Genomic DNA, 24,669 nt, shown 5'->3' on the forward strand with positions numbered 1-24,669 from the left:
AATGTGCTGTAAACTCCCCGCTCCTCCAGAGTGGCAGGGATCAGCAACATCTGGCTAGGACATCAGGAAACGCCTCGCTTTCTCCCTTTAACACACACACAGAGGTACTGCAGTGTGCACTACAGTGAGCCTGAGGCTTAGCAACATCTGGCTTCCCAGACGTCCCAGGAGGGAATCGACTTTTTTGTTGTTTTTCACCAACTGCTTCACGTTTCAGATTTTGGTTCCTCTTGTACTTGGTCCGTGTTCATGCTGACAGACCTGGTGCTGTGTAATTTTACCTGCCTCTTGAAGTTGGGGGAAAAGTGCAGAAATTAATAATTAAAGCTGTGCTTTTATTTTATGTAATCAAAACTTCCCATTTAGATGCTGTTCTGTCAGGGAAAAGCTAAATGGAATCATATATACCATTTTATAAATTTTTATTGTAAATACGACAAAATACAGTCATAAAATCACCTAAATACATTGTATACTTTAATTTCATTGCATAGTATTGTCGAAAACCCTTGAATTTTTTATCTTTTGCTAATTTTCGATATTAAAAATTAGGTAGAAATTATTTTCTGTTTACATATGCTATATTTTGATGCGCTAGATTATGAGTTAATTATACAAATTAATCTAAATCATTAGCTTTTCAGTAAACTGCTTCCTTGTGAGCAGGAATTGTTACATGGTTGGTATGAAGTGTCCAGTAGTAGATGACAACAAATGACCAAATAAATGACCAACACTCAGTAGACATGATAACTATAACACAAAGTAGATAAAACACCTTTTAATTAAATATAGATTCATATCTAATGTATCATCAAATTGAGGAAAATATATTTAGATAAGCTCCTTTTGCTAAAAGTGCATATCCTGCAAGTTTAGAATATATTGTAATAGAAATATTCTTTTCTGTCCTGCTGTGGAAAAACTCAAGTGTAACAGCAGCAATTAAATGTAAATGGAAGCATGTTTATTTAAGCTAAGGCTAAAAAATATAAACACTGTGAGAGCAAATTTACAATAAAAAATACTTTAGTGACCGAAAGAGAAGTACAGCTGAGTAGGATCATTTAAAATCAGTGCATAGAAAACAGCAACAGATTACTTGAAAGAAGAAAAAAAAATCTGCAGAAATGTCATTTGAATTGAGAAAAAACTACAAATAATATCTCAGAGATGTAAACACTTAATGAGTTTGTTGGGAGCAGAGATGGTTATAAAGTCTACTAGTTTCTGGGAGGAAGGATTTGTGATATCGCTCATTTGTGCACTTAGGATGCAGCAGCTTCGTACGTGGAAATTCATTTCCACATCCAACCTTCAACTTTCCAGTCTTTTCTTTTTGGCTGCCATAAAACCCAAAACAAACAAAGCTCAATTAGCAGGTCTGTTTCTTTTTAAAGATCTAATTTCTGACTTTGGATGAAGATATTTTTGCAACTATTTTACTGTCTGGAAACAACAAATTGTTCTTGAAAAACCCGCTGAGGGGAAATTCATCACGACTGCTTAACTGCTCCACTGGATAGATTAATAACACTCATTTGACTCTCGTCATCCAACCATTACTCACTCCAAGCGACTCCAAAATCTATATTTTGTTGGTGAAACCTAACATGAAACCCACAGAAAATATTCTTTGACTCACTCTTGTCAGCGGGAGGCTGAGACTCGCCGAGCTCTTCTCCGTTTTGCATTCCTGTTTAATTCATGTGTTTAATCCCATTTGGACTCTGTGGGGCCTGTTTTGGTTTCTTTTGTGAAGCAAGTGAGCCAAATAAACTGTCGGAGCGAGCTGCTGTGTGCGTTTCCTCGGGGGGAGTGTGCTGCTCTCCCCTCAGCCCATCGGGGGCCTGCTTCTACGCACATTAGTGGTTAATTATTATCAGCCTGCAGCCGTAATGAGCTCTGCATCGACCTGTGGCTGTTATGTAGTGGTAATATTACTTAATGGAAAAACAATCACTCCACTCTTCCCATCGAGCGTTTAAAGGGTTTTGCGTAGATATCGGCTGACGGATTTGAGAGAAAACAGGCGAGTGAACGTTTCTGAATGTGTGCAGTTTGAATATTGCTTTGGTTTTTGTTTGTTTAAAAATGTAGCAAAAAGAATCAAAGCATTTAAAACAGTTGGTAAGAGCTGCCTCCTTTTCAAGATCATCTTCAGGTCAGTCCAGAAAGAAACAATGTGGCTCAACTTAACTCGATAATGAAAAACTGTAGCTTCTCACATCTGTCTTTAAACACAGCCAAAACCTGGAAAATGTCCTAACAGAAAAGCCTCTCAAATGTAATGTAATAATTCAACCCTGTTTTTTTTTAATTTTTTTTTTAAATCAGCATTGTTTTCAGAACAGGTCTTAGTTGTTTTTTTCGTTAAATTACTTTCTATATTAAAGCAAAACAAGAACCCAGGCTTTTGTTTAGTCTGATATATGTTTTATGCCTATCAAATATTAATTTTCTAATGCTTCTAGATCAAATAATATGTGTGCATTGACGTCGGGATACTCACAACTCAAATTTTGTATTAGAATTTTTAAGAAATTATCTATTAAAATTATTTTTACCTTTAAATCAGCACTTAAATTCCAGACGTTTGTAGAGCGTGTGGGAGTAGTCAGTCATATAAATATGAGTTGCAGCACAAAAGTAAAAAAGTAGTAAAGTTACACCCTCCTTAGTGAAGCCTAGTCTCCTTGGAAAGTGTAAGAGTTACAGAATAATCATTTTTGTTGCACAATTGGAACAACAATAGTCCAACACAGATGTCTTTAAGGAGGTTGTAGATGTGATGATCAACACATTCAGCTCTGGGAGACTTTCTGAATTTACCAGATTGTTTACACATTGTAGAAAGGGCACAATTATGAGAGTGTATTGACCCTTTGCAACTGGAGGCGCCATGTTGGAAGAATCGACTGCAGTGGCTTTGATTGTTTTCCCAGGTTGTTTTTGCCAATTTACCCATGACTTCCATTTGATTCTCTCCTGGTGTTGATCAAAACGCCAACTTTTCCAAATGATTTATATCACTATGCTCCTTACACCAGAGCAGACTCAAACGAAAGACTAGATGCTAACCAGTTTTTTCTGTAAATGCTAGGCTACATGATAGTGGAGCAATTTCTCCATGATTCCATATCTGATTTTAATGCAGTCCTCCATGTTTGTTCTGCATTTGCCCCATTCGATTTAATCTACTTGTGTCATCCTATTTGCTAATGTTAACTGTAACTAACAGCAACCAAAGCTATCTATGTTACCGAATGATGCTAAATGCTACTTGGCTTGTGGCTTCTACAGTGTGATTTCGATGTAGGAGGTCCCAAATCTGATCCCTGACCAACTGTTGGAGACGGCTCTTCCTCTGTCGACAAACATCTGTGGTTCTGATCCGCACTTTTGACGGGAAAGTGCAGGACTCTGGCTCCCTCCTGCCCCTCTCGTCCTCCTTTATTCCCGTTCTCCATTCACTCTCTCTGATGTTTGTTTTTTGCCTCGGAGCCATCTGCTCTCGATATTTTCTGAAATTCTGACTTTAATAGAGGCAGGCCGAGATGGAGAGAGAAGGGCTGAAATTGAGATCAGAGCTTCTGCTTTATTTTCTTCTCCTTCCTTCTGCGTTGTTGCATAAGGCCCGGACAGTCGTGGAACACGTCTTCCACATTGCATGTTTGAACTTTGACCCCTCTGATTCGTCACAGCCAGCATGCAGGTGCTCAGCCTCACACCTGCCAGCCAAAAACGAGGCCAAAGAGACTAAACATGATCAGAAATACACCTTTTATCTATAAGAAATTACTACGCAGCATATTTTCAAATCAAAATATCTTCTTTATACAAATAAAGGTGGACTGGTTAGTTGCACTTATGTTGTCAGTTATTACCTGAATAATATCAAACATGATCTCAAGCCCAAATAGGAGATATAGAGGTTAAGATATTCACCTGAAACAACATTGTGTTAAATGTAAACAACATTCGTGCTGGGAAAAAAATGGCTACCTGCCTTACATGGTATAAAACACAAGTTGGGAAGATTTTCCAACCAGCTGTCGTGCTGCATTTGTGTGCAGCTGGGATTTTAGGCTTCAGTCTGAATATCAAAATGACTCCAAAGTGACTTAAACATATTTTGTTCTCAAATATGTGCATAAATTTAATTAAAAGTTTCTAAACATTAACACAGAAGAGGTTATGTTGTTGTTTTCTCTAATTATTCAGGCATTTTCTCTGTCTGCTTTTATTACTTTATTCAGTTAAATAAATCCAAACAAATCTCCACTTAATTCTATACTTATCACCTTTTCTATGTCTCAGATTGCAGTGATATTAAAAGTATGAAATATTACTGAAAAGTCCATTTACTCCAGGAACTTTGTTACTTTATACAGAATAATAATTACACGCAGTCTGATGTTTTCAAGCCTTTCTTTGAATGAAAACAACATTTTGGATTTAAATGTTAATGAAATATCTGCTCTAAAGATCTTGTTCTTCAAAGATACAAGCCTAGTTGGAGCACTGGTATTTAAGACATAAAAGCATTTTTTAGCACAAAAACTACCCTTAGTAAGAAACATTCAAATGTAAAGTTGGAACTTGTCTTTTCCACCAAAGTCAGCAACTTAAAGGTCAAATAAATCAGTTTATTGTAAGTTAAAAACTAGAATCAGGCCATTTCTGACTCAGATACACTGTATCCTGCTGCTTAATGACAATAATACAGACACAAGTCAATTTGTCTGACGATATGCTGACATGAGGAAACAATTTGCCCTCTGGATGTTTAAATGATTAGCTCATTTGTCATAAAAACATGGCCGATAATTTATCATACTTTTAACGCATGGTATCTATTGGTGTTATTCCTTTTTAATGCATATGAAGAAGTATGTTGCTATGAGCAGCATTCTTATTGTTCCTAATCTAACTCACAGACTGACAAAGACAAACAGCTTGACAGACAGACTGACGTCAGGCAAGCAAGCAAACAGAAACAGCCATTCAGACAGACTGAAGAGCTCGACTGTACGCTGCAGACCACACATTGTGTGCTGCCTGCGTGTTAAAACAGTCATTCATGCTCTCGCATTCTGCTGCCCAGATTCAGAGATGAGTCGGCTTCGTAACCACAACTGTTACCCCGTGTGAGATTGTGTGTGTGTGTTTGCAGCTTATGTATGTATGCAGGCGACTGTGACGCTAAATTAGCATATTTTCAAGAAATTTGAGATTACTGGACGTAAGCCGTTGAGCAGCACATTACTTGCCTTCAAATTGCATTTAATGTCTGTGATGGAGCGCTGAGATTCCCTGAATATGGGAAGCTACTCAGCCTTCAGTTAAGCCAGGCCTCATAAATAACTTCAACTTCCTCCTTTGGACGCCTGCCAAGGGGATGATCACTAGAAACTACACAACCCCTTCTTGGCTTCTTTTTAAGGCAGCCTTTTGCAAAATACCCCTCTGACAATTGACCCCTTGAAGAGTTTTCTGACTGCTGCAGTCGTGTTCGCTGCGTTTGTTTACCTTACCCAAATGTCAGCGTCATAATTAGGGATTATTTTGCGCCTCATTTGTCATAGAAAGAAAAACACATCAGTAAAAAGCAAATTGTGGTGAATAGGTTACGACCTCTAACGCCTCTAAGTGCTAGAGTTGTTAATATACAGATAAACGACAAATTTTTGTTCTATTTGGATTTATTGATAAGGTAAAGAGGCTTAAAATAAGCTAGTATTTGTGTCTGAAGAAAAAACAAAATTTATAGTGAAAAGACTATAAAAATGTTGTTTTTTTTTGTCCATATATTTCAAGTTAACATTTATTTAAAATTATAGATGTGTTTTTAAAATGTGTCTAAATTCCTGTAACGTCCACAAACAAGTTCGATTTGATCATTTAACTGTATGAATTGCTTCACTCTGAGTCACATCAAAACAACATTTCTTTCTTCTTCTGTGCTTGTTCCGATGTTGAAAGCTTGTGGCTTGAAGATAGCTCCAAAAATTTAAATTCCTCCTCTGATGGCTCCCTGATGAAGATGACGTTTGTGAAGTCTAATTATTGAGAAATGTACATAAATTTACTTATTTATATTTGTGATAATAATCACTCAATAGTCTGGTGAGGAATTATTCCTAGACTGTTAATTTTGGATAAATTTTCATCTCGATTGACTTGAACATCAATATATTGTAATGTAGCTTATCAGGGCTGTATTCCTTAAGCTGTTAAAATAAATAGGTCAGTCTAGTGTGTCGTTGGAGCCACTTCAAGCATTCAGCATACAGAGGTGAGTGAGTGACGATTTATTAAGGATTAGACAAGTTTGTAGATCTTGTTCAAAAACAAATTGACGGCCTAGCTGGAGATTAATTTACTGAGTGACTTTTATTACTTAATTGCTTCATGCGACTCTGAAACAAGTAGGTATAATTCATGATTATTAAGATGCACCAAAAGCAGGACTATCATATTTTGAAGTAAAAGCAGTATCTGACCTTTTGATATTTTTCAGTCACAACGAACACAAAGCTTCAGCAGAAGTTAGGAAAACACTTTCTGCCTGATTTCTTTCACAATTGAACCAGTATTTTTTGCTGTATACACAGGAACAAGCAAAGCTCATCCACCAATATCACACCCTGTAAACACACACAAACACACACACACACACACACATCGAAAAGTGCTGCCCCACATTCATCATACTGTTGAAACGGGGAAGCTACTCCCAAGAGGGGAAGGTTCTCTACCCCCCATGACAGAGAGAAGTCTTCCCATGCACCGGGTCGCCAAAGAGGGCCCCACACACGGATGACATCAGTGCTCAGCCTGAAGGAGTTTTGTGACAGCCATATGTAAATTGAATATGACAAATCGCTTCCCCGAATCACCTCTCGGCACCTCTGAGCCGCCGCGAAGAAAGACGGAATGGGGAAGGAGGACAGGCCGGGATCCATAGGCGCTGCTGCTTTTGAAGTGTGAGAAGAGGAGCGATAGGGTAGCCAACCAGACGGACACACAAGTCAACTATTGATTTTTTTTTTTTCAAACTAAATAAACTAACAAATGACTTCAAAGATTAAAAGGGTATTACGTTTTGGCTAGTCACCTGCTGAAACGCGGTCAGGGGTCGCACTTCGTCTACGTTCTCAGCACCGGTGGCTGTAGGAAACAGCATGCCAGCCTCCAAAGAATGTGCCGCTTTGCTCTAACGGCGCGTCGAGGACAGGGTGGGGGGGCGGCGGTCCAACAGAACGCTCTACGTTTTCATCGATGGCCATCCCGTTCTCACGGCTTTGGCTTTCCGACTGTTTCACCCAGACGATGAGACGGAGAGAGGGAGGCAGCGAGAAGGTAAATGGTTTCCACATGTGAAAGGCATCAAGAAGAGGCAGAGGTGTGTGCGACCACCCATACAACAGGGGAGTCCCAGGTGGATAAATGTGTGCATTCACATGGCTCTGTTGAAAAGACGCCACAGGAGTAAAATCTGTATTTATTAGCCCGTGTATGAGAAATACACACTTTGTTTACAAGTGGGACATTTTTATGCTTCTCTGCGCGGATTTAAGTGTTATTATTGTAACAGTTTGGCCTTTGTAATACATCCTGAAAAATATGTTCTTGTTTTGTTTTTGTTTTTTTGTACGTCTTTGTTGCATTTTTTCTCAATTTGACACATAAATAAAAATTTAAAAAATCCAAAAAACAGACTTGACAATTGACATTAACTTTGACACAGACTGGTTGCATTACATACAGTGTCATCAATGGCCGATGCCCCGTCCTCTGCTCAAATCACCCCCTGACGGGCAGTGTAAACAAGTGGCGCTGTGTATATCCCCCATGTAATCTGGATTTAGCGCGGTGAGATCACGGCTGTTGGAGCAGAGAGCCCCCCTGGACGCTCAGCTGCATTGTGGGAGGTTCCCTCTCAATGCCACCTTTGTCCATTTGTGTGTGTCGCTCCGAGATAGTGTGGTGCCGTTGACAGGCCACAATAAGCCAAGAGTAAATTTCCCCCGTGGTGAGAAGCGATCTGTGTACTCCTGAAGCAAAAAAAAAAAAAAGAAGCACCCACACAAAATGAGGCTCAGGCTGAAAATCATTCTTGCTGTGTCTTTTTACGCCAAGTGTCCTCAAATGCCTGTCCTCTCAAACACTGCAACTGTTTTCGACCTCTTGACAGTCCGTGCTAGTCGTATTTTTGACAGCATGAGTTTTGTGTTTTCAAATGATTTCCCTGCCTTTTTTATGCTAATGTACATCAGACTGTACAAGCCTGATGTACATTAATAAGAATGCAATTGTTTTTAAGATCAAGCATGCTAACAGAAAATTAAATGTTTAACTAGCTAGAAAACTACCAGAACAAGCCAAAGCCACATTTAGCTTTAGTTACTGATGAACTGCAGAAAAATGTGTGCCTTCTTGTTATCAGAAATTTCTAACATGTTAACATAAACATTTTTAATTTCAGAATTAAAAATAAAATCCTACTTTGTTTTGCTAAAGGTGATGCTAATCCGTTAGCTATGGCAGTGACAGATGTTTTTTCTGACTAGCTAGAAATGCGACGTAAATTTGTTGCATTTGGTGTGGTTTTATTCAAACAATGCTTTCAAATATATTATACAAATTGTGCTAAAAAGTAATAATTTTCAGATTTAATTGCTATGATCATTTAAATACTAAAATAAATCATTTATTTTCTCATCATGCTAGTTTCTTTTTCTACTGTTTTGTGTTTTGTATTTTCTTTTACTTCCACCTCAGATGTCTTTATGATGCACATCATACTCTATAATTTACAACATATTATTTTGTTGCATATAATTTTGTTCTTTGTTTTGATTGATGTATGCACAAATTTTTATTTTATTTTATTAATTTGAACATTTTAAATCACACCACTGTTCCCGGCATACTCAGATAAGTCTAATTTTAAATAAAACACGTTCAAATCTCATTCATAAAGGCTGAAGAAATACAGCAACAAAAAAAAAAAAGATATTTTTTCTCTATCTGTGGTGTTTGTATTCATGATTTAGATGGAGAACGGTTCAGCTTTTACAGTTATTTAGGAGAAAAGGTGAGGAAGGACACACATGGAGGGTTTCTTTCTTTGTCTGCTTTTACTTGTACAGCTTGGAACGAATTGCTCCAAAACGCTCAACATTGCACCTCCATCGTCTCAGGGTGGTGATCTAAGAAGCTCTTTTAAATGGCTTTGTCCTAGAGTGTGTGTGTGTGTGTGTGTGTGTGTGTGGGTGTGTGTGTGCGTGCGTGCGTGTGCGCGTGCGTGCGTGTGTGTGTCTTCCTTCCTTTTCATGCATGCTTGAGTATTTTATTGTATGTTTCTCTCTGGCTCTGCAGCTCCAACAGGAGCCACAGTTTTTGTGTGGTCCCATAGTAGTCTGAGGATATTCCTGAATTTACGATTTAGATGTTTTCATTTTAATTTAAAGCATTAAGTATTTGTGTGTCAAGCCTAAGTTGCTTAAATATACAACGAAACATTTTTTAAATCTTAAATGCATATTTTTTTTTAGAAATGTTTCTTTGCTGTTTGCAGACTGTATTTTTAAAAAAATCTAAAATTAAACGTCACAATGGGAGGTCCCCCATTGGTTTCTATGTCCAGGCTCCTTGATCTTGTTCTTGCTTCATATAATTTCCTTGTAAATCTTATTAAATTGTGCCCCCCGTCTCTTGCTGCTGTTTTCTGCTTGTTATATAACTGTGTTGTTCTCGGCTCAGGCTCTTCACGCCTCATTCTGTGGCTCTGTGCTACCTGCGTCAAACCCAACTCTTCCTCCCTATTAAACAGCCAAGATTTCCAGTGTGTATTCTCCCTTTTTATTGCTTTCATTTGCATATAAATTAAATCCATATTGTGCCTGCGAGGCAGACTATGCTAACTATGCAAACGATCCCTGGCTTTTCTTTGTTTTACAGATAAACCCTCGGCTTCCTCGGTGACAAGGTGGGAGGGAGGGCGGCGGAGGCAGAGAAATCCTCCCGCTGTTTCATAATTGTATGAATTTTAAATACACTGTCATAAGAGCCTCTTCCGCATTCACAGCGGGGGAACGGGACTATCATGATAATATTAGAGCTACAGGGTTAGCTGACCGTGAAGAGCGAGGCGCTCTCGCCACCTCTGTTCACACATGCAGGCCAGATGGCCACAGAGGCTGCATTCACATTCAGAATCACATTAGGTATATGTGTGTGTGTGTGTGTGTGTGTAGGTGTGTGTGTGTGTGTGTGCGCGCGCGCGCATGGATGTGTATTTTCTAAACATAACATCCTTTCCTTTAATTCCTAGAGTGCATTAAAATTACATTAGATCTTCTTTCTCTTTGTGCAAAAATTGAGAATATTACTCATGAGGTAATGTTTTATGATGCATCATCAATACAGGATGAATTAGGCGGTGTCCGAGTGAAATTAAGTCCTATGAATATTCAAATATGTTGCTGAACAGTGATATCAAATTAGGCCTAAGTCCTTCATGGATCCCTGGAGGTTTCCATGTGTTGCGGGCACGCCGAGGCTTATTAAAGGCTAAAACATAAGCATCAAAAGTGGGCGCATCTAGAAACATCCACTGCTGCTTTCTGGAAACAAAGACTGAATGAAACCAAAACAATCACTCAGTCACCGGCAAATATGTTTATGTTAAGCTGTTATAATGCCTGTTGGTTTCTAAGCGCCTTGACGTGAATGGACGGCAAAAATAATAAACAAATTTTCAGATAAATTCTTAAAAATCACGGGATTGAACCTGCCTGCGAACCTTTTAGCCCATCCCTGAAATCAATTACAGCCACCCTCCACAGCGTACGCTTGTTAACCCTGGGCTCTGTGAGGAAGATCAGAACACAAATAATTAAAAAAAAAAAAAAAAAAAAAAGAGCCTGAAACACAGAGACCGTGAACTCCTCCGCTGCAGACCCTTCACTGCCTCGTTAGCGCTTAATTAAATAAAACTGAACCGAGATCAGTTGAATTAAAAGTATGCGACAAGCAGAAACGATAGGAATGTGCTGGCAGGGATGATATTGATAAACTGAAAAAAAGCTCAAAGTGACATCTTTTATTTTTGGGTCATTTTTGGTATCTTTTGATCAACAGTCTTAGCCTACATAATATTTTTCTGTTCATTTTTAGGAAGAATATTGCAGAATAAGAAAGTAGTCTTTCCTGTTAAAACTGAAGAAGAAGCGAATTTAGATGATCACCCTAGTTTGGTCATAAAAAAACCCAAACTTTTGTTTGGACCAAACTTTTGTCCAATTTATGTCAGACTGAGACTTATGGCACATTCATCAACAGCATGGGGTCTGTTTTTCTCCCATTTTGGGTTGTTTTTGAATGAAGCATGTACAATTTTGACATAATCTCACACTTTTCTCCTAACCCTGGACAATATTTTTATGGCCTTTTTATCTCAGACATCTCATTGAATCTATTTTTGGTCACAACAAAGACCTCTAAAACATTAACACCAAAAGAGCGTGGGACACCTACATTTTCTACCATAAAACAGAAAACTAGACCGGCTGATTATTTCAGAAACCGCTGATTCTGTACATCGCTCAGATTTATGGAGGATGGTCCAAAAAGAGAAAACATCCAGGTCTGTGAATGAAAATCACTTCTTTGATGACTGCTTGAGAGAATAGAAATGCGACAGTCATGGAAACGTTTTATAAAACCACGGAATGTGGGATGCCAATCTCTGAGTGGACAACTGGTCAAACCTTAAAGCAGATGAGCTACAGCTGCAGACGACCACACTAAGAACAGGAAACTGAGGCGGTGATTCAGAAAGCCATACCAAAATTGGACAATGAAAGGTTGTGAAAAATGACGGCTGCTTTGTTGTTTTCACATGGTAGTCAGTTTTTGGCGTAAACAACATGAAAACACGGATCCATCATAGTGTAGCTGACAAATTGGCAGCAATTGCATGATGCTATTATTACAATACGAATCAAATTCTTCAGGAGGTGTTTTTGATGCCTTGTGGAGTCTATGCCACAAAGAATTAAGCAAGCTTTAATGTAGATAATAAGGTAGCCATGTTGAAATGTAGATTTTATCTAAATTGGTAGCTCTTGTGTTTAAGTTTTTTTTATATATTTCATAAACAGTTGCCTAGTTTTCATTTGAGAAGCCCTAACTTTTCTTTTAATTACATCAGTAATTCTTAATGAGTCTTAACTACATCGACATCTATGCTTTCTCGCAACCTTTTCTGCAGACGCTCCAAACATCCATGCAGCAGTTTGAAAAATAAAACCGTGACTTTGGAGCTCATACATCACCTTTGTCCAAATTTTACCTGAACAAATATGTTTAAAATCAGGTTTGTTTACAACAATAAACCTAAACTTTTAAACCATATTTAGATGTTCAGACGAAGTCTGTTTCTGTCTCATTTGGATATTTTCTTATTTGAGGGGTTACGTTTGTCTGCTACCAATACCCTCCAGAGTGCGACGCCCAGAAACACACACACACGCACACGCAAACACGCACACACACACACACACACACACACACACACACACACACACACACACACACACACACACACACACTCCATGTTCACAGCCAGCCTCTATAAACCTCTACCTGAGCGGTTTATGCAGGCCCAAACAAGTGAAAACCAGGAAAAAAAAGCAACACACAGATACATATTTCACTCCAACGATGACAAGAACAAGGCCTCTGTGGTGAACACCAGGCAGGTTAAAGCTCAGCAAGGAGGGGAAATGCAGTAGCAGCAGCAGCAGCAGCAGCAATGGGAAAACTTGTAAATGACCAGAATAGTTTAATGGGTGAAATGGTATCCAGGCAGGCAGGGAAACAGGAACTGTACCTCAACAGTGTTCGTGCTTGTGTGTGTGTCAGTGTGTGTGTTTTGTTTCTCACCAAAACCTCTCTTAGGTATCAATATAATGAAAGCGTTTGTTGTTAAATAATAGCAGAGGTTAAAGTTTAGACTGTAGTTGGAGAAAATTAGAAAAAAAAAACTTGGTTTATGTTTTTATGACATCAAATATAGTTATAAGTAAAGTAAAAATAACAAATGCTAAATTAGTCCATTATATCTTGCTCTTTTTTCTGTTTTATTTCAGACTACATGTGAACATAGTAAAAATCTTTGGCTTGGCTGAGTCCGGCGGACTGGTTTGTTGAAGGAAAATATGGCGCAGACAGGAAGGACGAGGAGAGCACGACAACCTAGAAAGTCAAACATCCCTAAAAATTAAAAAAAAAAAAAAAAAAATTAAAATAATAAATGGTGGATTGAAAATGAGCCTGGAATCCAATATGCAGTAATGTATACAACATGATAACTGTGTGGCTATATAAATTTTAATAACGGTCGTTCATTTTTTTTTGTATATAATTATGTCCATATACTGTTACCATAAACAGAAATCTGTGTTTTTAAATAGCGATCCCCCCCATTTCCAGTTCAGTTGTTTTTTCTTTATCTCCATGAGTCCAGAGTCAGCCAGCCCCTGAGTAGGGAAGTGTCCGGCGGGGGGCGGGGGCCGCTCACTCGCTCTCCTCCTTCTCCTCCTGCACGGTGGTCGTTGAGTGGTTGTACAGTCCCTGCGCCATGAGCTGCAGCGCTAGGCCGTTCTTGTAGCCGCTGGCCTTTTTAATCTTGGCCCTCTTGTTCTGGAACCAGATTTTGATCTGGGACTCGTTCAGGTTCAGTTCCTGGGCGAGGGACTGTCTCCTCTGCTCCGTTATGTACCGGTTGGCCTGGAACTCGGTTTTGAGTCTCTGCAGCTGCTCAGCCGTGAACGCCGTCCTGGGCCGCTTGTCCTCCTTGCTGTTCTTCTTCTTCTTCAGTTTCCGTGTCCTTGGGCCTGGCGTGGAAACAACAAGGGGAATAAAAATATTTATTCTACGGCTGGACACCACAGCCTTAATTATCCGCTGAATGTGCCTCTGTTTAACGCATTCTAGTGAAAAGGAGTTATTTTTTCTAGTAGTATGTTAGCTGATAAAGAGAGAGAGAAGTTACACTGTAAATAGTTCACTGTTAAAATAACTGGCAGTTGCAGCAGTATTTATTTTGATCCATGTTAATATTTACTGTTCTTTCTTGTGCTACTATTTGAATATCACTCACACACGACCCCACCCTCTTTTTATACCATAATCACATGCAGAGGTACAGCTGACACAAGGCCTAAAACCGTACAAAGTTATCAAAATATCTTACTTTTTCTACATGTGTAGTTAAAATATTAATTTAGACTGGTTGTTTTAAAAATAGATGTTTTATTTATCATCTGATCTTACTTCTAAGTCAGTAATACTCACAAAAACTTTCTAGGGGAGCCCCTGCTTACCATCTCTAGTAGTTTGATGCAACAGTGTAATTAATATAAAACTAATGTGTAGTAAAGTGTCAGTGTGGTTTGAGTCAGGCACTGTGTGGGCTCGTTTGACTTGTTTTTTTAAATGAAGCAACATGAAAACAATACGGTCATTTCCTTTCCACTCCACTAAGTGAAACAGCAACCACTAAAAATGCTCTCCACACCTTCTTCTTTGCTTTTGTCTCAGCTTCTGACCACCGTAGTTTCTACGATCTTTTGTGTCCTTTTTTCAGACAAATCAAGAAATTATTCAATTTTTTTCTTTTGTAAATTTTTAGAAAGGGACAAGGCCTAATAATCTTACAGTTAAGCTACATATAACTCAACTAATTTGAATGCATAAAAAAAATAAAAACATGATGAGCAGGGCACCAAACTGGTTCTAGCCCAGAGGACAATTTCCTCCAAAGCCAGTATCGTCAATACCGCACTACTAAATACACTACCCACATCTGAATGTAAGTTATGTGTATTTACTTAATAAAATGTGGTATAAACTGCTGTGAATAGTGTTATTTGTTGTGTTCCAGTTCTGTTGTGCAACATTGTGCATTTATTTGGAAAGGTCAATGTATCACAGAGACGTACGTCCTGAGTGGAGCGGTGTCCACGTCCAGACATTTGGAGAAGAAGTTTAAAATTCCCACCATTTGCAATTTTCTAAATGTACAGATTTGCACAAGTATTTATTTATTTATTTATTTATTTATTTATTTATTTATTTATTTATTATTCTTGTACATTTTTATATCTGATGTACAGAGTTTGAAAATGCTGAGCTGCATGTTTGACTCTCCGAATCCTGTAAAATCATATATATATTTATATATATATGATTTATTTCACTGAATGAGAGATCCAAAAGTAAACAGTATGAATAAATAAAATAATATAATAGTGAATTTGAATAAAAAATGGAGGAGGAATTAATCAGTCTAGATAAAAATGGGTGAAAATGAATAAAAATAAGCTAAATCGAATGAGTTTTGGAAATTTTGTTTTAAAAATTCCAATTATGGCATCACAGATGAAAAGCAATGCATCTATACATATAATGTCTACCTACCTCCTGCACTGTCAACGCTTGATAAATAATTAAAAGCCCAAAACTGTGTCCAGTCATCGTTTGTAGCTGGATTTGTATTGAATGAATTACATTCAGATACAGTATCTTAGGACGCTTTGCAGCTGAATCTGTTACAACTTGCCCCGCCTATGAGGCAGGTTGTAACATTTCACTGCTGTCGCTTTCAGCAGCGTTGTTACAATAAATAGCACGTTGCTGAATCATTCCTTGAATTTTAATTTGTACCAAACACGTTGGAGGTGTCTGAGTCATCAGTTACGTTTTCTTCATATATTTATTTTTTTTATATTAAAAAAAAAAACAAACAAAAATATGTTTTTATTGCCACTTTCTGTCTCCTTCAGGAACATGAAAAAATATTCATTGTAAAGAATATCTGGTTTCTTTCTTTCTTTTTATAATTTAGGATCTTAGATTTTTTTTTCGTCTAAATTCATAAACAGGAATTATGCAAACGCATAAATGAGAATAATACTAATGTAATGTAAAATCCACTAATTGCACAGGGACGAAAAACCAACAAAATACACAACAGAAATTGGTTTTAGATCGTAAAAACAATGTAAAAATTTTATGTGGAAATGTACGCAGACTGTAACTGCGCTTAGAAACGAGGAACCCGCCGCCCAGCTCAAAATGAAGAGAAATAAATCGGATTTGACTTGAGTTTCTCTGAAACGTCCACGTATAAGCAGTAGCACTCAAACATGAATAGATGCGGCTAAACTGGGACTGTGGATAGCAATGTGCATTAAAATAGAGGCTCATATATGTGAGCCGCGCTTGTAAAGATGAAAAAAGTCATTGTGTATCAGCAGACACACAATGATACACACATGATCCTTCTGGTGTTTTTTTTTATCGACATAAAATATTTTAAAACAATACTGATTACCTTTTTTACCCAACTAAAATTATTGCAGTTTAAAATATCCTGAAGATAATTTAGTGAAATTACATTTAAGCTAAATCTGGTTAAAATACTCCTATTATCTTGTGGCAGAATAAAAGTTCGTGCCCCTTTAAGACCATAAGGCCGTCCATGAAAGGATACTAATTAAGGATTAATAACAGGTGCGTTAAATACTAAACAAGGGAGAGAAATGAGCCAATGAGATTACGCGCACCTAAACTTTAATTCGTGGTAATTCTGAACAGAACCTCCGCAAAAAAAAAGAAAAAAAAAGAGAGAAAACCTACAATGTAGTTTAACTCGTAAAAAAAAATGCTTTTTTATATATACATAAAAGCAGAAAATACGTGTGAAAATATAAACAGGTAATGAGTTACATTACAGACGCACTTTATCTCTTACAACAGCGAGGAACCCGCCGGCCAGCCTCGAATGAAACGAAGTAAGTAGATTTTGACTCCAGTTTTCTCTCAAACGCCACCATGTCTAAAATACGAGTGTCGAGAACTAGAATAGATGCAGCTAAATTAGCCTTCTGAGTAGCAACTTATATTAAAGTGACCGCTGATACGAGTTGTACTGTTAAAGATAAATACATCGTGTACAGATAAACACGGGCAGTAGAGGTTGTCTGCAAACAGAGCTCTAGGGCATGATTACAAAAATATGGGGGGGAAAAGAAGAAAAAAATAATTTAACAAGTACCGCGAGGGCTTCGTGATTTCCCAGTCACAATTAAAAGATTAAGAATTTTACTTGTAATTTTGCATTTAGGCCTTAATCTTGGTAAAATGCATTTACAAACAAACAAACAAACAAAAACCTCTCGTGGTACATTATCTTGCGCCGGAGTAAAAGCTTGTGGCCCTTTAAGGCTATGAGGTCATGCATATGCTGATACTAATTACTAATTAATAACAGCTACAGTAACGAGTGAATAAAGGAGAGAAATGAGCCAATCAGAATAGAGCAAAAGCGGCTATGTATCCTAGGACAAACACTCAAATAAACAAGAAGGTGTGTTTTTAACTAGTAAAAAAAAAAAAAACATAAAATGCGCATGTGGATGCTATATATACGTGTTAAAATGTATAAGAAGACCTACATACAACAGTGACACACTTCGGCTTTAAGAGACACGCCGCTCAGATTCAGTTGCAGCGAAGTCAGTCGGTTTTGACTCCATTTTTCCTTTAAACGTCCTATATAAACACTGGCAGCAGACTCACGTAGGAAAAGATAGAAGTAAATTAGCCTGTATCTGAGGCATGGTCACACTGGGTGGCTGTCTGCATTGAAATATCAGCTGATATTTGAGAGCCGTGCTGTTAAACATGAGAAATGCATTGTATAATACGAGGCACAAGCCTTATAACACACACGAATACCTATTTAAACCATAAAGGCGGGCCTCTGGTGTTATTTAGCCTGCACAATGGGGAAAGTAAGTTTGTATAGCAAGGCCCCCTCTTATTATAACATCAGTACACCATGATAAAAAAATATCCTATAAAGCCTGAAACCTTATATGTTAAATGCAACAACATACATAATATAACTTTTAGTTAAGCTTTTGGTACGTTTTTGTTTTACCCGATTATGCGCATTCGGTGGCGATTTGATTAAGTCCACAACGGCTTTATGGTATTTTATTTTAAAAATGACTAAAGATTGCCTCGAAACCGTCATAATATACACTAAAAAGTAAAATCACGTTATTTTTAGCCAACTTAAGTAATGCTTTTTTTTCTTCTGCAAGCTAAAACAAAGACGGTGTTACTATACTACCTCTTCTCAGTATAGTGTTCCCTATTTTTATTCAATTAAACCAAAATCAGACTAAAATACTGCACTCAAATATGTCGTTGCAGGATTGTAGTACATTAAAAGGTATATATTATAAACACATTTGTTAAAAATCTGTTAAAAAAGGGAGGACCCATCGTAGAATAGCTCTCGTTATACTGTACTCATTAACATATATAGTCTAATATTTAGTTAATGTCTAGCATTGTTTATTTATAATATGGCAGATTTGTTTGATTCTATATGACGTGGTTTTTATTTTATTTCTTTATTATCATATATTTAATTCAACATTCAAGCATTCAGATACTGGAGCAGTGTAAACAAAGGCGAATAGAACGGATGTAAAAATTAATTTAATCTTTTGATTTGAGTTTAAATGTGTGACTTTTCTTCTCTTTAAAACTGATTTTATATAATTAAGTTATTACATAATCCTATCCGTTTTAACGTTCAGCAGTGTTGATACTAGCTTTATAAACAGGCAATAGTTGCTTTACTTTTTAATAAAGCAATAATAATAATGGAAAAAAAAGAAAGTTATTTTTCTTTCGTAAACATGTTTGCAGCTCTGAGGTGAGTTCATTTAATCCTGGTGTAGAGAAGAGGAGACACCCTGCTCGGTGTATTTCGGGGACTACTAGCGCCTTACCAGATGAGGGCCGGTCCGAGTAGCGCGTACAGTAAACCCAGGCGGGCCACAGCAGCGGCTGGCTCTCCTTCATTCCCGCTGGAGAGCCTCCATTGCTTCCGCTCATAACCATAATCGACGACGGACTGTCCGCGTATCTGCCGGCCCCGTTGCTGGCCGCCTCGCCTGGCTTCGACGAGCTCTGCTTGGATGCGGGCGACGAGGACGTGGAGGAGGACGATGAGGGCGAGGAGGAGGCGCTGTCGCTGCTGCAGTTGGAGTCCAGGCAGAGGCTGCCGGCGTGCGGCGGCCTCGCTCCCAGCGGGTTCACGTTCTCCCTGCCCGGCGTCTGGCTGCGCTCGCGGTAGCTCGGCTCCTTCCTGCAGCCGAAGTCCGGCCGGAGGATGTTGTCGATGAAAAAGTTCGTGGTTCTGTGGGCCTGCTGCGCGGCCGGATGGGGTAGGATCATGGCAGGGGATGGGAGGTTCGGCGACAGGGACATGCTCTCGTCCTCGGTCGAGTCCCGGCCGCTGCTGGGCTCCTTGTGCTCTTCCATAACAGCTGGTGATGGTGAGAAATCTCAGCCTCTCCACACCAGATTCCACTTGTTGCTCGCTCTCCCTCCTCACTTCGATATCCAGTTCAATACAAAAAACAAGCCTCTCTCATAGAGCAAACGCCTGGCTTCTATTATAACATCAACTACAGCGGCAGCATGTCTCCTAATAACCCAAAGCTTGGCATAACCATCAGCTCCACAACAACCAGTGCCTGTGCCTCTCCACGGTGCAGCATAATATCTCTGTATTCGCTCTTCAAACTCTCCTAAAATCAGATCCCCCCCGTCCAAACCCCCGTGTGCTACTCCGCCGCGTTACACCAGTGCGCGCACACACGTGCAACACACCAATCAGATGCTCCGATCGTCCCTGTCACGGCTTACGACGACCAATCAGGGATCCGAACGCTTCATGAAGCTGGCACGCGCGCGCGCCTGTATCACGGAGGTGATCGATATTGGAGAAACGCACGTGCATGTGCATGTACACAGCAAAACAAAAACAAGAGCGAAGCAGCCACCATAATAAATGGAACAAAGAGGCAAAAGCAGCTTTTACCTTTGATTCCAGCAGCCAGGGGCAATTTGAGTTTCACATGATTCATATTATATTTATTATTAATATTTGAGTCCTGAATGGTATTAAAAAAAAGTTAGACGAATGTATGCCACCCAAGGAAGTACCTGCATTTGTTAAATTTAGCTATTTCACAGTTTGGCTATTTTGGGCTACAAGTTAGAAATATCTAAATGCGCAAAATAAACTTTAGGATTTTAATACGAAACAGGAGAGAAATGTGTTTAGGGTGTACAAATATACGAAAAGCGAAATTCAAAATTTGTTCAGCCATGTTATTTTTTATAAATTAAGCCATCAAAAACCCAACAATTTTTTTTAGAATAAATATTTACAAATGGAAAACCGAACATTTATTACACTTCGTAATTTTGTCCCATTTCTACTCTATTGTGCTTTCAAGTTACTAAGCGATCAAAACTTAATAGGTAGTTGTGAAATGGAGGCGTCTGTTATTCATTTGCAAAATGCGCGTAGATTAAGAAAAACATTCTTATCATATTTTACCTATATTTTACTATTAAGTAAATAGGTTTATGGTGTTGACCAGGGGTCCTAAGATTCATCTGGTCATTTAGAGCAAACACCTGGAAATACAAAATACCGTCCAAGCAAAGATGTCAGAAAATAACAAACAAAAAAATCAAATTGCACGTGAAATTTGAGTATTTTTATGATCGCCATAAAAAAATGAAAGTGCTAAACAAGAAAAATAAACTTATACGCAGTGGTTTATAGTTATGAAATGATTTGTTTATAATCCAGCTGCATCATCAACAACTAAGCAAAATGCAAGTCCCATGAGGTTCATCACCCACTACACTGTGGTGTATGTATTTATCTAATTATTTTGTGAATCATAACGTTGTATTTTTAACTGGGCTGCTCACATTTTTCAATTATAACACGTTTCCTTCAGCACAACTGGGGTTATGACAGCTCTCAGGTCTCCTGCTGAGCAGCCTGTCATAGCGCTGTTTTTGCTTTTCTCTTTTAACTGTTTTGTACTCCGGAAGAGAAACCCAAGCTACTGCAGCCATACTTGGCAAGAAAACGCTTTCTGGTACGAAATGGAAGTAGGTAAGCACGAAATGGGGTGTATGCGAAGTGGGCGAAGTCGCTTACAGTGTGCTTTATGACGTGAGCACAAAGTGAAACTGCAAGCGCGGCTTGCAGCGGGGCCTGAAATGTAGTTAAATCTCTTTCATATTAATAAAATGGCCATCAAGCTCCGCAATTAGTGATTTGAAGTAATAATGATAATATTTCTAATCATAATGGCGACAGGAGGAAAGTAGGGACGTGTTGATGGTTAACAGTGGCGCGGTGAAATCTTCATCCCACAGGCCGGACTGGGAAGCTCTGGCTACTTAATTAAATTCCAATTAGGACAGTATCAATGTGCTGTTTTAGCCGCAGCGCCTTTGTGACTAAATGAGCTCTCAGTCTGCTCTTATCTGGCGCCGCAAAGAGGGGCCTGCATGAGAGGGGCCACTGAAGATAATTTATAGCTTTTAATTAGTCCTCCCTCCGCCCGGTCCGCTCGGTGCTCATCACGGGGAGCGGCCTGAATAAAACCCGAGTCACAAGCGCTGTCACCGCCGCCTGGCAGGGCCCTTAATCAAAGTGAAGCAGGGGCCGCGCTACAAGCCACGTAATTTCCAAGGTGCTGATAAAGCTTGTTGAATAATAGCGGGGCCCCTCAGAGACACCATTTACAGAAATGACTTTATTGACGGCTTAACGTTGGTGATTCATTTTACCTTTCATGTACTGGGAGCCGGATTTGTCGCCGTAATAGGATGATAAATGCACTGACGGATCGCAGCCGCGCTTTTATTGAGTAGCCCATAAAGTCGAGGTGCTTCAGTACACACTCTCTCTCTCACACACACCCACACACACCATGCACCTCTGGTTGTAAAGAAGCTGAACAGCGTTTTCCGCTTCAAAATTAAGCTTTTAATTCAAAAACATACATTAGAATAATAATATGAAAATACTGTTATTTGCATAGCAAAGCAGTTTTAGTTTTCACACAAGCAGGCTTAGACAAAAAGAAAAGTATTGTCGGGTGCTGACTCTTAAAAAGTTAAATAGATATATTAATTATTCGCTTCTTCACTGTGTTGATTTCAAATTCCACGTCTAATATTTGCGATTAATCACATTCGCACTAACATTTTTTCCATTTCTTCATACATAAACAGCATTTTAATTATAACAAATAAAACACCAGTCAGCTCTATAAAAAGGCGTAAATTCAAACACACTAAGAACAAAGTCAAATATTTCTTATCAACTAAAAAAAATCCACTATATTTAATTATGCAGGAAAATAATTTACTTTCTTTAGATATGTAAATCATAAATTTCACTCTTACGCCTATAATTTGCGCGTATTTCTTTTCCCTTACCGTTTCATGATCACCTTGCATCGTGTTGTGCTCTGTGTTATATCGTTACACTGTCATTTTTGTTACCTTTTTTTGTCTTAAGTTGCTTGGATTCAATCTTCAAATGAACTAAGACTTTACAAATTGCTCCATTTGACACATGTAGGTGAGATAACTTAGTGGGAAGTTGTGAAATAGCTTCAGTTGTTAGCCGTGTGCTTGTGCTGCCACCTAGTGGAGAACACGTGCGACCTGTAAAAAGTTATTTCCTGATCTGAACAGTAGGAGGGAGTACAACATCCTTTTCTATGCATTTCTACTTGTTAATCCTTTTGTATTTAAAATTCTTATAAAAAGCAAAGGAATAAAAAAAGGATTATTGATAACAAACAGTATTTTTATTATTATTTTTGTGTGTAGCCTAAGCAATAAATGAATGAATAAATAAAAATGGCTACAATTACTGCAATATATGTTGCCTAGAAAGTACATAAAATATTATTATTATGTGCCACCACCATGTTTTTGCAGTGGTGGTCATGATGTGCCATGTAATTTTTCTACATTATTGCCAAAATGTCGCATATTGGGCTCATGTGATCATCTTCTTCTATATGAACCATCAATCCAAATGTCACACTCTTACTGAAGTAGCAAAAATAATAATTTGTACCTCAGATTTTCTCTCTGTGAAGCATGCTGTGATGTCACAAGGACACTTCTGGTTGAAAATATCAGAATAAAAGCACTTCCTGTTCTTTTCATTCAGAAGTTCAACAATCATATATTTACATGCTACACTATTTTTTTAAAATCATTCATTATGTAGTGATTTATACCTGAAATTTGAACATCTTTACAATTTAGAAGTGACAGAAAATAGTTTCTGTCAATATTACCAATTATTCTCCAGCTCAGAGTAAGGAGAAAATCTTATTTAACCCAATACATGTCTAAATATTTCAATTTCTGTTCCTAATTAAGTCAAGGATTTTCCCTTATTCGATTAAAAGGGACATTTGTTTACCGATTATGTAAAATATCATGCTAGAGGGTAAAATTGAAGAGCATCTGTGTAACTTTAGCACCACCTGGTGTCTGAGTGGAGATAGGAGATAAAAACCAGCATTTCACTTCAGAGCTTTATGCTACCGCTAAAGTTATGTTATAACTTAACATAACTTTATGTTATGTTAATTTAATTTAAAGTATGTTCTTAAGAAAAGTTGCTAAAAAATGAATATTTTTTGTAAATTACAGTGGAATCAAATTTGTACAATAACAAGAGAACAAGAAATAAGTTACACAAATCTTTTTATTTAAACTGCTCATCACATCTATTTTATTGAGAAATATTTAACTTTTTCCACATCTTGTAAAATTAAACAAAAATTATGTTCATCTCATGCATTTTAGTTTCAAATGCACCTTCGTTTGACATTTTTAACTTAAAGCTTCTGCTGCATGATTTGAATGTGACATTAAGATACTCTTCAACATATATAAACATGTTCAGACCAATGCTCCTTAAATACAATTTATTCACTGAAATACAAGGCTAACGGCACGCCCCATAAAGTTTTTTCAACCACATCACAAATATAGAGGAACACGGGTAAAAATAAATTAAATAGATGAAAAATGTATAACCTTCGATAAAGATATTGTTTTCTAAAATATATATTTTTGATAACATTTATAGCCAGATTTAGAAAATGTTCATTCCTGTCTTATATTTACAACAGTGTTAGGTGAAAAAAAACATAAAGTGTTTTGTAGAAACATTTTAATTATCATATTTTTGTTCTCTTTTTCCAGCTATTCAGAGAAAAGGTTGCACGTTATCCAAACAGACCAAGCTCTTGACTTGATGCCGAAGCAACTCTCATCCGGTTTTAGCTAAAAAATGTGACATAAATCCTGCATGTAAATATGCTGCATGAATGCATGCATGTGTAAAAACAATTCGTCCTGTTATCTTAGGAAGGAAAAATAGGTAGGAAAAATGACATAAAATCTCATTAGCCTGACAAATCATTAATCATTACTATAATCAGTCAATTCTTGCAACACATTTATTGATCAGATTTCTCTTGTTGTGACTCCAACATGGACACATTCTGTTGTCCTGACAGCTGTATTATTATTAAGTTTGGAGTCTAATCACCTTGCAGTGTAAGTTTAAAAAAGACAGTTTAAAAAAGTTACATTTATTAAAAGGAACCTTCATTGTTTCTTTTAACAATGGTTTCTATGGTTACTATGGTTTCT

At 37.9% G+C, this 24,669-nt stretch overlaps 1 protein-coding gene and 1 long non-coding RNA gene across 2 annotated transcripts in view; one reads left to right on the forward strand and one right to left on the reverse strand.

Annotated features, from left to right (window-relative positions):
* LOC106914670 (uncharacterized) overlaps window positions 1–24,669 on the forward strand; it is a 117,213-nt gene that overhangs the window by 88,272 nt on the left and 4,272 nt on the right. The window lies entirely within an intron of this gene.
* Window positions 12,916–19,466, reverse strand: en1b (engrailed homeobox 1b). Its single transcript, XM_088013525.1, has 2 exons — window positions 18,890–19,466; window positions 12,916–13,924 (listed from the first exon to the last, which is right to left on the reverse strand). Exons 1-2 carry the CDS (start codon window positions 19,420–19,422, stop codon window positions 13,591–13,593), a joined length of 867 nt encoding a protein of 288 aa, XP_087869651.1. The 5' UTR covers window positions 19,423–19,466; the 3' UTR covers window positions 12,916–13,590.

This window comes from Poecilia mexicana, unplaced genomic scaffold (genome assembly GCF_051168715.1).
Source record: "Poecilia mexicana isolate PSO_F unplaced genomic scaffold, ASM5116871v1 scaffold_2, whole genome shotgun sequence".
NCBI classification, from domain to species: domain Eukaryota; kingdom Metazoa; phylum Chordata; class Actinopteri; order Cyprinodontiformes; family Poeciliidae; genus Poecilia; species Poecilia mexicana.

Excerpts from the sequence above, each read along its gene's own strand:
- en1b (XM_088013525.1), bottom strand. The coding sequence starts at position 19,422 with ATGGAAGAGCACAAGGAGCCCAGCAGCGGCCGGGACTCGACCGAGGAC. Across the intron at positions 13,925-18,889 it reads TACTCGGACCGGCCCTCATC|TGTTTCCACGCCAGGCCCAA; the intron begins TGGTAAGGCGCT and ends TATTCCCCTTGT.